This window comes from Pogona vitticeps, chromosome 4 (genome assembly GCF_051106095.1).
Source record: "Pogona vitticeps strain Pit_001003342236 chromosome 4, PviZW2.1, whole genome shotgun sequence".
Classification (NCBI taxonomy): Eukaryota; Metazoa; Chordata; class Lepidosauria; order Squamata; family Agamidae; genus Pogona; species Pogona vitticeps.
Window position 1 is genome coordinate 197,925,819 of NC_135786.1, and position 15,030 is coordinate 197,940,848.

The 15,030-nt window shown below is 42.1% G+C and overlaps 1 protein-coding gene across 1 annotated transcript in view; it reads left to right on the top strand.

The window, feature by feature from the left end:
- The first annotated feature begins 8,851 nt into the window (after positions 1-8,851).
- The window catches only part of RAB2A (RAB2A, member RAS oncogene family), a 71,952-nt gene continuing 65,773 nt past the window's right edge, over positions 8,852-15,030 (top strand). The window contains exon 1 of the mRNA XM_020811545.3: positions 8,852-9,291. Coding sequence (XP_020667204.1) covers positions 9,246-9,291 — 46 coding nt within the window. The 5' untranslated portion in view covers positions 8,852-9,245. The remainder of the gene's footprint in view (positions 9,292-15,030) is intronic.

Here is a 15,030-nt window from a genome sequence, read left to right on the forward strand (position 1 = left end):
TAATAGCTACTGTGTAGAGTTACAGTAAAAGTTCACTGTACAGATGGCCAAACATTCCAATTACCCATGTATAATAAAGAGTCCTCTCTTTGAAACAGATCTGCAATAGTGACAAAGAATTTGTCAAAAGGCCCTTTCTGTCTTTAGTTGCATTAGTCTCATAAACGATACACAAACACATTGTATTCTTTCCTGTGATGGTTCTAGCACTCGCAGATGTCTCTGTAACTGTCAATTTCTCATCTATATTTCCAGCAATCTTAGGTATTTTTTAAAAAAAATGCATACAAAGACACAATTCAGTTCTTCTTTATTACAGCGTACTCACACTGTATACAAAATTTTAAGAAAAGAAAATTGCAGATGGCATTTAGGAATGCACTATACCATCCCTTTCATGAAAATGTTCTGTCTGGCTTAGCTACATTTGCCAAATAAATCATTGGTGTGCTCATTTAGCTGTTTAATTCAGAAACAGAACAGCCCTCACATAGGGTCTCTACAATCTGTGTTTCACATTGAAAGCTATTTGGAGAAAATTACTGGGACATCACATCTCATGGCATGGTAATTCTTGTGATTTCCCCACTTGTAGATACTTTATCACATCTTCCCGGCACAATGATAACAGAAGATCCCCCTTATAAGCACTGCAGCAATCAACTTAGAAACACACAACAGTTATCTATATCCTCTTTTAAAAAAAAACTTAAAGTACTCTGAGTGACATAGAGCATAATCACAAAACCATACAAAACAAACAGTAAAATGGAAAGTACAACAAACAATTCCTAAGGGTGATAATAAAGAATATACATATAATAATACAGTGCTAAAAAGAAAAGCATAAACCTAATAGCAGCAAGAATAAACAATCTTATTCATTAAAACTGGTCAAAATAGAACTAGCAGAGCTAGGAAAATTACTTATTTGTTCTACAACTCTCAGAATTCCATAACTAGAATAGCCACTTTCTTTTCCATGATGCAAAAAACAGGTATTATGCATTAAAATCCTGTTGAAATCAGCAGCCTAAATCCCTTTGGAATTCTCCGCTAAAGTAGATTCACTGAATTGACACTAACATAAATCCCACAGATTCAGGAGATTTAATCTAGTTTAACAGTAATGTAATTTTGGAAGACATTCAAAAGCTACACAAAAGGCTTCAAGTCAACCAATGCACAGTGACTACACAACCAAATACCTCAGAATTTGCTTCAGTTATAAAATAGATGAATTCTTCTCTTTTTTTAAAAAACCAATCACACAACACAAAGGGCAATTCACATCAGTCCAGACCTTTTTGCTCCCAACATGGAGTTTTTTCCTCTGCCACTGGGGGCTTCCATGTTTTTCAAGCTGGCACAATTTGAATGGGCATTTCTCTGTGTGATCAGTTTTTCATTCTGCAAAAGGTGGGAAGCATGGTGTTGTGGTGACATAGGCAGTTTGGGCATGATGTTTAGGGACCAAAATAATACTCACACCCAAAATCTGTTCCCCATGTACTGTGGCTTAAATCTATTAACAGCTTGGTGGATCTCCTTAAGTGAAATAAGTGGGTTGAAAAAAGAATTTATGTTCAGTACTTAATCTTTTTAATTTTGCTTTAGAAAGTTGATTGTTTATATGTGGAATGTTGAGATTTATGGACTTGTATATCAACTGAAAAAAATGTTGTTAATGTTGAAGAAAAATTTAGTCATGTAGAAAGATCTACTTCCTGCCCCAGTACAGGAGATATGTGTTCCGTGTCTGCATTTTCAGATCTGGTTAGCCAGTAATTTTGAGCTCTTGTTCCTGAACTCAGAATTTCTGGTTAGTGAAATGTATGTCTCTAGATATCTGAGTAAAAGGGTATTAAGCTCAGTTCTTTTTTGTTACAACTGGCAGTACGGACTTGCCAAGTTTCTTCTTGTGCTTTGTTTCAAGGTACTGAATTTCCCTGAGGAAAGGTCTTGTCTCTCTTGAACTTCTAATAAATCTAAGATTTCATTTCATAACCACCTTCGCCATTCTGTTGCTGTTTACCTCAGGATGTTTACCTAGAGTGGAGTTGTATATATTCTGTGATAGCACTGACTATTTTTTCCTTAGAACCCTGCTGTAATACAATAATGGGGTTGAGTCCCACAGAAAATGGAGTAAGAATTCCACCCCTGCTTAGTAGCTCACCTCTTGTGAGAGAATGATAAAACACTGTTACTTTGCCAGTGGATGCCACTTTAATCGTCGTGGTGTCCGCCCAGGTCATGAATATTGTGATATCTGCACAGACGAATGGGAGTGGTAGAGGGGCAGAGTCAGGAGATATAAAGAGACTCAGCAGGAGGAGGGAGTGGAGGACATTGAGAGTTTGGAGAGTTTGGGCAGGAGAATGGTGGTTGAGAGTGGATGAAAAAGGATGTTTGTTTAAGAGTTAACAACACTGCTTGAATTATCATCATCTGTAACAATAAACAATTTCTATTTGGTTCTTTTAAAAATAACACGTTGCCTGGACCTCTATTATTAATATTAAACAATGTTGAGGTAATCAACTGGTGGCAGCTGAAAGACATAGTGTGAGCTCTTAGTTTGGTGAAACAAGCAGGGGCCACATGGGGATTATGACAATTGTATCTTCCCATGCTTTTGAAATTAGGATATAGGCTAGTTGAGAGTATGGTGGAACCTATGGAAATAGTATGTACAGTATAATTGTGCCCAACATGTTTGCAAATGCAAAAGCATCAATCAGGCCACGTGCTTTCACCAGAAGCTTAATGATAGGTAGCTGGTACAGTGGTGCCTCGCTTAGCGAGTGCTTCGCTATGCGATGAATTCGCATAGCGAGGGGGTCCAGGCCATCGCTGGAGCGTTCGCTCAGCGATGGCCCCTATGGCGATTTTTCGCTTTGCGATGATCGCTAAGCGATTCGCTTAGCGATCTTCGCAAAACGAAGCGGGGGAGAACAGCTGATCGGCGGTTCCAAAATGGCCACCGGAAGGTCCGCGCCGCATTTTCGCGCCCTGCCCTCGCTTACCGAGGGCGCGAAAATGGCGGCGCTATGGAAGAAACATCGCTTAACGGTGAGTTTTCAAGCCATAGGAACGCATTGAACAAAGTTCAATGCGTTTCTATGGCTTTTTTAGTCCCGTTTAGCGATGTTTTCGCATAGCGAAGGTTAATCCGGAACGGATTAACCTCGCTATGCGAGGCACCATTGTATTTTGCCTGCTACTATTACAGTGCTCCATTGAACTCTTAAACTTGCCAATAAAATTGCATAATCTAAAGGGATTGTCAAACTCAGGGTACTTCCATACTAGGTATTTAACATGAAACTACCGTGATTCTAAGGGACATCCACTACCATTTTCCAGTTAGTATTACCCTATATTTTTCCTATGCTTCTTCCATCTTGTTCCAGATTTCACAAAGTCTGACTTCTCACAGAACAAAAAAGTAGTATTATCTTTATGGATGTGAGTGCCCTTAAAGCCACTTACCTCTTTTTGAAAAATCAGGGAGCTGTGAGCTACTGGGCAGGTGAACTACGTAGTATATTCCCAGCAAGCATATACTACACATTTTATAGATGAGTACCATTTTCTGACACCTTTTGCCAGTTGATCTTTTGATTAGCAGTAAAACACTTTCCAAGCAACAAAATCCATGAACTATGCACTGTGGAAATACTCAATTTTTGTCCTCTCTCTCACACACTATTCAAACTTCTCTCCAGTCACTTTCTCCTCACCATGCAGCCAACATAAGAGAGAATAAACTGGAAGGTAGTTTTATGTAGTGATTTTTGGATCCATGTTAGATTCTCTGTGTTGATTCAGTGAATAAAAAACAACAACACCCAAAAGTGGCCCAGCGTCTAGCAAACATTGGAGCAAATTGAGGAGAGAGAAGAGACATTGAAATCATTTGAGCAGCCCTACATTGCTTCTACAAAAAAATATATGCTCCAATTTTTTAGATCAGTATATAAAATGATACACATCTTTGTTTGTCAGCTTTACCTATCTTTATCTCATGCTTCAAAAAAGATACAGTAGGTCCTAAATAAGACCTGTACATCAGTAGATTGTTTTCCTATATTTTATGAATTCTCCAATTGAAGGGGGATTTCACAAGTTTATGCACCAACCACCAATTCTGAGGAGACTGAAACTGACAAATTGTATGAAGATTTACAACACCTTATAGAACTGACACCAAAGGAAGATGTTCTTCTCATTCTAGGGGATTGGAATGCTAAAGTGGGGAGTCAAGAGATAAAAGGAACAGGAAAAGTATGGCCTTGGAGTTCAAAACCAAGCAGAGCAAAGGCTAATGGAGTTTTGTCAAGAGAACAAGCTGGTCATCACAAACACTCTTTTCCAACAACACAAGAGGCGACTCAACACATGGAAATCACCAGATGGGCAATACCGAAATCAGATTGATTCTATTCTCTGCAGCCAAAGATGGAGAAGCTCTATATAGTCAGCAAAAACAAGACCTGGAGCTGATTGTGGCTCTGATCATCAGCTTCTTATAGTAAAACTCAAGCTTAAACTGAAGAAAGTAGGAAAAACCACGGGGCTAGTCAGGTATAATCATACCCTATGAATACACAGTGGAAGTGAAGAACAGATTTAAAGAACTAGATTTGGTGGACAGAGTGCCTGAAGAACTTTGGATAGAGGCTCGTAACATTGTACAGGATGGTTTCAAAACCATCCCAAAGAAAAGGAAATCCAAGAAAGCAAAGTGTCTGTCCAACAAGGCCTTACAAATAGCAGAGAGGAGAAGGTAAAAAAAAGCAAGAGAGATAGGGAAAGTTACAGAAAATTGAATGCAGACTTCCAAAGAATAGCAAGGAGAGCCTTCTAAAATGAACAGGGCAAAAAAATAGAGGAAAATAATAGAAAGGGGAAAAGCAGAGATCTGTTCAGGAAAATTGGAGATATCAGAGGAACATTTTGTGCAAAGATGGACATAGTAAAGGACAAAAATGGGAGGGACCTAATAGAAGCAGAAGATATCAAGAAAACGTGGCAAGAATACACAGAGCAACTATACCAGCAAGATTTGGAAATCACGGACAACCCAGATAATGTGGTTGCTGAACTTGAGCCAGACATGCTGGAGAGAGAAGTCAAGTGGGCCTTAGAAAGCTTGGCTAAGAACAAGGCCAGTGGAGGTGATGGCATTCCAGTTGAACTATTTAAAATCTTAAAAGATGATGCTGTTAAGGTGCTACATTGAATATGCCAGCACGTTTGGAAAACTCAACAGAGGCCAGAGGTCTGGAAAATATCAGTCTATATCCCAATCCCCAAGAAGGACAATGCCAAAGAATGCTCCAACTACCATAAAATTGCAATAATTTCACATGCTAGCAAGGTTATGCTCAAAATCCTACAAGGTAGTATGTGGACCGAGAAGTCCCAGAAGTACAAGCTGGATTTCGAAGGGGCAGAGGAATTAGAGACCAAACTGCTAACATGCGCTGGATTATGGAGAAAGCCAGAGAGTTCCAGAAAAACATCTACTTCTGCTTCATTGATTATGCAAAAGCCTTTGACTGTGTGGACCACAGCAAACTTTGGCAAGTCCTTAAAGAAATGGGATTGCCTGACCACCTCATCCATCTCCTGAGAAACCTATACATGGAAGCAACAGTTAGAACTGGATATGGAACAGCTGATTGTTTCAAAATTGGGGAAGGAATACAAGGCTGTATATTGTCCCCCGGTTCATTCAACTTATATGCAGAATACATCATGCGAAAGGCCGGACTGGAGGAATCCCAGCCGGAATTAAGATTGCCAGAAGAAATATCAACAACCTCCGATATGCAGATAATACCACGCTGATGGCAGAAAGTGAGGAGGAATTAAAGAACCTTGTAATGAGGGTGAAAGAGGAGAGTGCAAAAAACAGTCTGAAGCTCAACATAAAAAAAAACCCAAAAAACTAGATCATGGCCACTGGTCCCATCACCTCCTGGGAAATATAAGGGGAAGATATAGAGGCAGTGACAGATTTTACTTTCTTGGGTCCCATGGTCACTGCAGATGGTGACAGCAACCACAAAAATTAAAAGACACCTGCTTCTTGGGAGGAAAGCAATGACAAACCTTGACAGCATCTTAAAAAGCAGAGACATCACCTTGCCACCAAATGTCCACATATTCAAAGCTATGGTTTTACCTGTAGTGATGTATGGAAGTGAGAGGTGGACCATAAAGAAAGCTGCCCGCTGAAGAATTGATGCTTTTGAATTGTGGTGCTGGAGGAGACTCTTGAGAGTCCCCTGGAGTGCAAGGAGAATAAACCTATCCATTCTAAATGAAATCAAACCCTGAGTGCTCACTGGAAGGACAGATCCTGAAGCTGAGGCTCCAATACTTTGGCCATCTCATGAGAAGAGAGGACTCCCTGGAAAAGACCTTTATGTTGCGAAAATGTGAAGGCAAGAGGAGAAGGGAACGACAGAGGATGAGATGGTTGGATACTGTCACCGAAGCAACCAACATGAATTTGACCCAACTCCGGGAGGCAGTGGAAGATAGGTCCTGGTGTGCTCTGGTCCACGGGATCACGAAGAGTTGGACATGACTAAACGACGACGAGCCAGATGCCATCACCATATCCTGTGGCAATTTTTGTACTCTCTCACACACAATTCAAATTTCTCTCCATTCACTTTCTTCTCACCATGCACAGTTATATACCTGTATGATGCCCCTGCCTTATATACCCCTTTTAAGGGTAAACTGACCCAAATGATCCAACTTTATCTCAAAGAGTACTTACTCCAGCCTCTTAGTCATTTTTTTAGTCCCTTTCTGCAACTTTTCAGGTCTACAACATATTTTGAACTGCAGTGGCCAGAATTGTATTTCAAGTGTGATTGTACTACAGCTTTCTTTAAATGGTACAACACAGGTTCTCCGTTTTGAGGTGTTTACTGGGTTCGTCTCTGAACCTGGATGCTTAGCTCAGTAGTGACCAGGAACATATTTGCATAGTTAAAATCAGTGTGCCAATGCATCATATATATGGGCTTTATTGGTACCAGTAACAATTCTATTCTGTAGGATGCCAGAGGCAGAAGTAGAAATCATGTTTAAATGACCGCTGAAAACCTATTTGTTTATGCAGGCATTTTCTTCTCTATAATTATTTTCATTACTGTATTTTGTCTGATTTTTTTCAAAACATTTAAAATGGTTTTATATTGCTTTTAAATCCAATGTGAACCTTTTAGAACCTTTTAAAATTTACTTTTAACTACTAGGAAGTGATGTACAAATATAAATTGCAAATAATAGAGACTACAGAATGTGCCGTGGCTTTAATCTTGCATATGGATACCTGTGTTTCTATTATGTGCAAAAAACAGACTGTGCATGCAATTTATGTACATTCTGAGAGGCAGATTACTATCCATATAAGTACCTGTATTTTCAAAGAAACATAGTGTGCAAGTTGTGTAGCTATTGACACATCTGTCTCTGAAGGGGATATACTAACCTTTCCAACCACAATACAAATGCTCCTTTGTGAAAGACTAAGAAGAACACTACAGTCTGCTCCTAGATCTGCTCTTTTTGCTGTTCTTATCCATGTTCAGTAGTGGCCCCTCATATGAGCACTTTTAAAAATGTATCTGTTGCCCTCCTTCTCTTTTGCTCTATGTAATCTATTATTCTAAGTACTTTAAGTAATATATACAACTAATATCACAAAGCTAAATGCGGGGATCGCTTTGTCAAGAGATGAAGAAAGACGCGGAGACAGACATGGGGGAGGAATTGTTCTGCCCTCCCGATAGTGGGAGAGGTTTATTTATAATCAATTTAGGACAGATGTAAGACTAGGATTGGTCAAGTTTTGGTGCAGTGTTGTTAATGATCGGCTTACTTAGAGTAAAGTGGTGATCATGCGCCTGCCTCATGCAGGGTGCATGCTTGGCTCATGAATCAGGTGTGATTGGTACCGCCACATGGTTTGCCAGTGCTTTGGTAACCCTACAGCTAAATGCATGTATGTACTCAGGAAAAAAGGCTCAGTTCATTCGTGTATACTGTATGACCTAAAGTGCTGTTATTTGCTGTGACAGGAAATAGGAAGATAACAACTTAGAGGTCTTGCTGAATAGAGAGTGCTTCAGAATTTAAACAGTCACACCTAGTTAAGGAACTTTTAAGCCATATCAGTGCTTTATATATCTGGCTGCAGAGCCAGTGGTTGTGAGTTCAATTCCCCATTGAAAGCTGCTGGACTCCATGATCTGTAGGGTTCCTTCCAGCCCTGCAGTTCTAAGATTATTATTATACACAAAAGATTTATTTGCTAAATTCCCATTTCTGAACTACTGCTGGAATCAGCAAGTACCAGTTAGGCTAGCAAAGGGGGATAGGCTTCAGGTGGTAATGTGAAATTCACAACAGATTGCCAATAGTAGCACATGTTGTACATGCCACAGGGCCACAATACAAAAGAGGAATGGTTCTTTTAAATGTGTTATCCGTCAATAGCATCACGGAAGGCCGCGTCACGATACGACTGCTGGAACGCCCTGGCAAAATCCACAGCAACAAAGTAAACAATTTCTTCTTCTTCTTCTTCTTTCGCCGATAAAGAAGCACACACCCATTGTTCCCGACCAGACAGGCCAGCTGAACCGGGCCACGGTCCCCACCCAAGGGTAACACCCCACCAAGACTCGAGCGCCCGTCCCTCCCTCAGAACTTCTCCTCAGGATCCTCCCTTTACCCGCATGCCAAGGCAAGGAAGGCACCGGCTACTTGAGCACTTCCGGGTCGAGGACGAACGCCGCGTGACGTCGCTGAGGCGTTGGGAGCCTCGCGCCTGTTATTGTTCCTGCTCCCTCGAGCTGCTGCCATCTCGCGCCGCGGGACGCTTTCAGCCTCCCCGTTTTGGGACGAGGCAAAAAGAAGTCCGAGGAAGGCAAGAGAAAAGGAAGGCGCGCGCGCGCTCCCCCGCCCCCCCGTGTGTCCGGCGTGGGAGGTCGTTGAGAAAAAAACAAACAAACCTGTCAGGGGCGAGAGGGCGGGGGGGTCAGCGCTCCTGCTAACGGTTTCGAACCTTCCGTCGCGCGCGAGCCCTGACACCGAAGGGCGGGAGGGGGCCCGACGCCGCGTCACTGAGGAGCGAGCAGCTTAACAGCAGCAGCAGCAGGAGGAGGAGGAGGAGGCGGTGGCGGCGGAGAAGAAGCCGGCAGTGAAAGGACATGGCCTACGCCTATCTCTTCAAATATATCATAATCGGGGACACAGGTGAGGAGACCACCGGGGAGATTACCGCTGCGGAAATGGGGGCTCGGGCCTGAGCTACGAAGCCGCCTGCGCAACGCCCAGCCTCGCCTGCCCCATTTCCGCAGTGTTGGCTGCGCCGACGTGGTAGTGACTCGGCTCGGGAGGGGGAGGCGCTCGGCGCACAGGGCCCCGCCCGCGGCCTGGCTCTGGACTTGCCAGGCCTAGGCCTATTAGGTTTCTGCCCCGTAATGCCCTTGCTTCAGAGCCAGGCGCTGGGGCTCTGAGTCCGAAGAAAACGTATGCGGGAGTAGGGGTGAGGAGGCGTCCTCGAGTTGGTTGATGTCTTAAGGCCTCCGGGTCGCAGGGGGAGAGTGTCAGGGGTCTCCTTTGATCCGCCTGGAAAGGGCCCTCTTGGTCCAGGGGAACACTTCGGGAGGGAGGAGTGGGCGTGGTGGTGGGTTTAGGAGGACATGATAACGCTCTCAGGCCTTTCTCCAGACTCGCCATTGTAGGCCTTTAGGAGATCCACATGGAGAGTAGGATTCCAAAGTCTCATACTGCCTAAGTTGTGTCCCCCAGCCTAGCCCTTAGATAGGTTGGACTGCATTTCTCGTGATCCCCAGCCATGCAACGGGGTTTGTAGGTCAGCACATCTGGAGGCTACCAAATTGGAGAAGTTTGCCCTGAGCAGATGGCTTCTCATGAAAATGATTTCACAGTTTAAGGAGTGCTTGTTAAATTTCTGGATTTCCTCTAATATTTTGAAGCTGGTGGAGATTATATAATGGTTACAAAACTGAATTATAAATCATGATGTCACAATCTCACTCCTGCTTTAATTTTTAAAATATACTTTTAATATGAATTAGTAATAACCTTAGTTGAAGGAACCTTTGCTGCTCATCAGAATTTTAGGTGATAATAATACTGACTGCCTTTAGAACTAGAAAGCACATGTGGTATTTTAATACCAGCATGTGGTACCATGTTTCCACGAAAATAAGACAGGGTCTTATATTAATTTTTGCTCCAAAAACGCAGTAGGGCTTATTTTTTTATGTACAACAATATACATTTATTCAGATACAGTCACATCATCTGGTTGCTGCACAATGGTGGAGGGTGGGCTTTCACTTAACTGGGGCTTATTTTTGGGATAAGGCTTATGTTATGAGCATCCTGAAAAATCCTACTAGGGCTTATTTTCAAGTTAGGTCTTATTTTCGGGGAAATGGGGTATTAGCATATTTGTCATTTCTGTTACTTTTGCTGTTGCCTTTTTTATTGGGTTTCCTATTTCGTCACTGCGTTAAGTCTAAATATGGTATAATCTGAATTGGAATAAGAAGTATGGAAGTCATTGCTATCAAATTCCATAGGATTTTCACCCCAGTAGTCATAGGTACATTTTTGTGGAGATGTGTAAATTAAGAAAGGCAAATTGATCCATATCAATTCTAAGTTTTTTGTTTGTTTTTTGGTCTGTGAGACAAATTTGTATTACATACTTATGTTGTTGTTTAGTCATTAAGTTGTGTCCGACTCTTCGTGAACCCATGGGCCAGAGCACGCCAGGCCCTCCTGTCTTCCACTGCCTCACTACATTGAGTACATGTAGCTGTTAGCCACCATGTAATATGGGAAGTAATGCTAAAACATTTTTGTATGAAGATTCTGGGAAACTATCTCTTTCATAGTTCTTTATAAAATAATATCTGTTAAATTATCAATCCTTTCTCTATTTTTTAGGAAGACAATCTAAAATGCAAAGATGTCACTTCTGTTTACTCCTCCATCACCACTAATATTGCTTCCTATTAAAATGGAAATTCATCAGTGTTCAGTTGCATTTCTAGATGCTTTTCAATTATGTTTGGTTTGCTACTCCTTTAAATGTGAGTTGGATTCTTTATAAAACACTGGCCATGAATATATTTGCGTTCTGCTTTTATAAGTGTTTCTTGAAAGCAAATTTCACTGATTCAGTTTATTGCTACATTTTGCCATCATGAAATATTTATTAAAAAAAATATAGTTGTACATGCCTAGGCATACCTAGGGCACAATCCTAACTATCCAAGATGATTCAGTGTTATATGAGCTGACACTAAATAACCTGAAGCTGCACTAAATCTAGAATGTTTTCCAGCCCCTTGATACTGGAAATTACTTAGAACTACTCAGACTCTGGCCTGACTTTATGCCAGCAAAATGACTATGAGTCTGAGTTGAATGTGGTTTGGATCTGCAGTAACTTAGCTCCTCATTCAATCCTTCTCTCCTCCCTCCCTTTCTGGCTCTTCTGCTGGCTGCTCTCAGAATATAGAGCACAGCAGTTGTGCTGGCAATTTCCAAACCCACTCCAGCTGGTGTATCTTTGGATTGAATTGCTTCTTGGGAGTACCGTATTTTTTGCTCCATAAGACGCACTCCCCCCCCCAAAGTGTGTGTGGGGAGTCCATGCATCTTATGGACAGAAGCTGGCGATTTCGCCCCCACTGGCCCCATGGGGAAGCCTCACAAGGGTCCGAGGGAGCATTCCAGGACCCTTGCGAGGCTCCCCTCAACCCCCACAGGGCCAGCAGGGGCGAAATTGCCAGCTTGTAGGACCTTTTCTGAGCCTTTTAAGCCTCGGAAAAGGTCCTAGAAGCTGGCGATTTTGCCCCCGCTGGCCCCGTGGGGGGCTGGGTGGGGGGAGCCTTGCAAGGGTCCAAGGGAGCTTTCCAGGACCCTTGCGAGGCTCCCCCCCACCCCCCACAGGGCCAGCGGGGGCGAAATCGCCAGCTTCTAGGACCTTTTCTGAGCCTTTTAAGCCTCAGAAAAGGTCCTAGAGGCTGGCAGTTTTGCCCCTGCTGGCCCTGTGGGGGGTGGGGGTGGGGGAGCCTCGCAAGGGTCCAAGGGAACCTTCCAGGACCCTTGCGAGGCTCCCCCCACGGGGCCAGCCGGGGCGAAATCGCCAGCTTCTAGGACCTTTTCTGAGCCTTTCAAGCCTCAGAAAAGGTCCTAGAAGCTGACGATTCCACCCCCCCCCCGCTGGCCCTGTGGGGGGAGCCTTGCAAGGGTCCTGGAACAGATCCTAGGACCCTTTGGAGGCTCACCCTGCCCCCCTGCTGGGCCAGAGGGGGCGAAGTCGCCACCTCCTGGGACTCCTTTGAGACTTGAGAATCTTCAGAAGAGTCCCTGAAGGTGGCAATTTGGCCCCCTCTGGCCCCTGGGGGGGCAGGGTGAGCCTCCAAAGGATCCTAGGGTGTGTTCCATAAGACAGACTTCTCCATAAGGCTCACTAAATTTTTAGGAGAAGAAAACAGATTTTTATTCTCCTGTTTTCTTCTAAAAATTTGGTACGTCTTATGGAGTAAAAAATAAGGTAAGTTCTTTTTGGATCTTTTATCTGTGTATACATGCATAGGATCAGATTTCCTGTGTACATTAATTACTTCTTGCTTTAGTTTGTCATAAAATCACAGCAGGAACAAGGTATTTTGGAACATGTGTTTATTAAAAATAGTTAAAATGGATGTAAAAAAGTCCAGATTTTTTGCATTTGTGAGATTTTTTAAAAAATGTAAATCTGATGTTAATTTATTCTTAAAATGCCTTTTCTTTTTAAAAAGTCTGTTGAGATAGTTTTATTTTAAAATTGTCATAATACAAAGGTCTTATTGAATCAGGCTGATAGAGATCTTAATATATGGGGATCTATGGGTTTCTGTGTGGATTCAGGTTAATTTTTGTATCTAATACTCAGACTAGTAGATATAAGGGGAAAAATGCAAATTTTGGTTTTGTGTCTTCACAAGTACAGTATATACTTGTTAAAAGCAACATATGGATATTAAAAATAAAGAACTGGATCAACTCTGTTTTCTAACTCTGAAGTTATTCCTTCCTAATATTACTGGAAATTCTTGGGAGCTGTTGTCTAGACCACTGGTTCTTAACCTTGGGTTACTCAGGAGTTTTGGACTGCAACTCCCAGAAGCCTTCACCACCAGCTGTGCTGACTGGGGTTTCTGGGAGTTGCAGTTCAAAAGCATCCGAGTAACAAAGGTTAAGAACCACTGGTCTAGATTTGCTTTCAATAGTTTCCTTGAACGATGATAATTCCTTTGGTGGCAACTTTAGCTGTTCTCTCTTTTCAGCTTTCTGTGCATAAAGTCGTTGCCTTTCTCTCTGAATCTGAATATGAATACATATTTTGGCATGGATTTGGATTTGATAATGTGATTCCTCCTCAAAACCTTGCTAAAACCTTAATGTGTGGGGTTTTTTTAATTCATATTTTTCATTATCTCTTTTCCCGGATTGCCACAATGTATAAACATATTTCTCAGTCATTCTGAGGGTCTAAAATTGATGTGTTGGTAAAATGAACCATTAAAAATCCATGTTATTACTCTTATATAAAAGGAAATGGTGATGGAAGATGGATGAATTTACTAGTTATAGATTTGCCAATTATATAAATGTGATGTTGGATCCTTTTAAAGGAGAAAGGTGGGATAAAAATATTTTAAATAAATAATGTTGACAATGTAGTCTATGTTCATGGTGCCACCATGGTAAATTCCAAGTCTTTGAACAGCAGCATGTGTGTTGCTCTATTCCTTGAATGTTGACTGTTTAGCTACTATGTTGATATAGGGATTTCAGTTAAAATGGACAAGGGGGGAGCCTGCCATGTGGAAATCAGTGTCTTTTCTGGCCAGAATCTGTTCAGTTAGAGAAGGAGAACTACATTTGTCTGCTTCTAGAATAGCTGAATTTTGCAACACTCCATGTTTGCTATTAAAGATTTCAAATATTCAAACAGAATTGAAACTGGAATAACACCCCTTTAGGAAATATTTTTATTTGCAGCTGTAATTCAATCCTTTTAATATATATTTTTGACATTAGTACTAATATGGTAGAGATTCCAGAATCTTGCGATATTAGCATATAATACTGTACTATGGCCAGTATCCTCTTGTGGAGCTCCACCAGAAGTATCACTTAGAACAGTGGTTCCCAACCTTTTTTGAGTCCCAACCCTTTTTTTAATAGCCAGGTAACTTGTGAGCCCTCTGCCATGTTTTCATAAAAAGATTTATTTTAATCAGTTAAAGCCATCCCATCTCAGAAAGTAAAGGGTTTCTTTCTCCTCTACCTCGGGGGTCTGTTTCTCATATATAAACACAAGGTTCCCTGTAAGCCATGTATGACCATGCCTCCCCCCCCCCATGCAGCTTTCTTCCTCCTCTGTGTAATGTTCGACTCCTTTGGTTCTGCTCGTGATGGAACCCAGTGAGCAGGTGGGCAGAGTCACACTCATGCACGTAGAGCGGAGTAGACCAGCGCTGCTGAAAACAGATACACACTAATTGTAATACCTGGCTCTGAAGGGTCGAGCAAGAAATTACTTAACAAGTACTATAGCACATATGAGGTGACCTGCGACCCCCCAGAAAATAATTTTGCAATCTCCTTGAGGGTCATGACTAGAAATGGGCATGAACTGCTGGTTCAGCAGTTGGTGCTTTTTCATTTATTGGCCGAATAGATATTTGCTGCTTCCCAGCCTTGCCTCCTCTGATTCTGTTTATCATGTGGTAGCAGCATCCAAAGGTCCAGGGGATGCAGGCTCCCACATCTGGCCCATGAAGGGCTGCATCTGTCCAAATTTTTTAAAAATACTGTTTTTAAACCTAAATAAAGGAGTGTCTGTTTACATCCTCTTGTAGATATGAGGGGCAGCATTGCCAGCTTTTTAATCTCTTT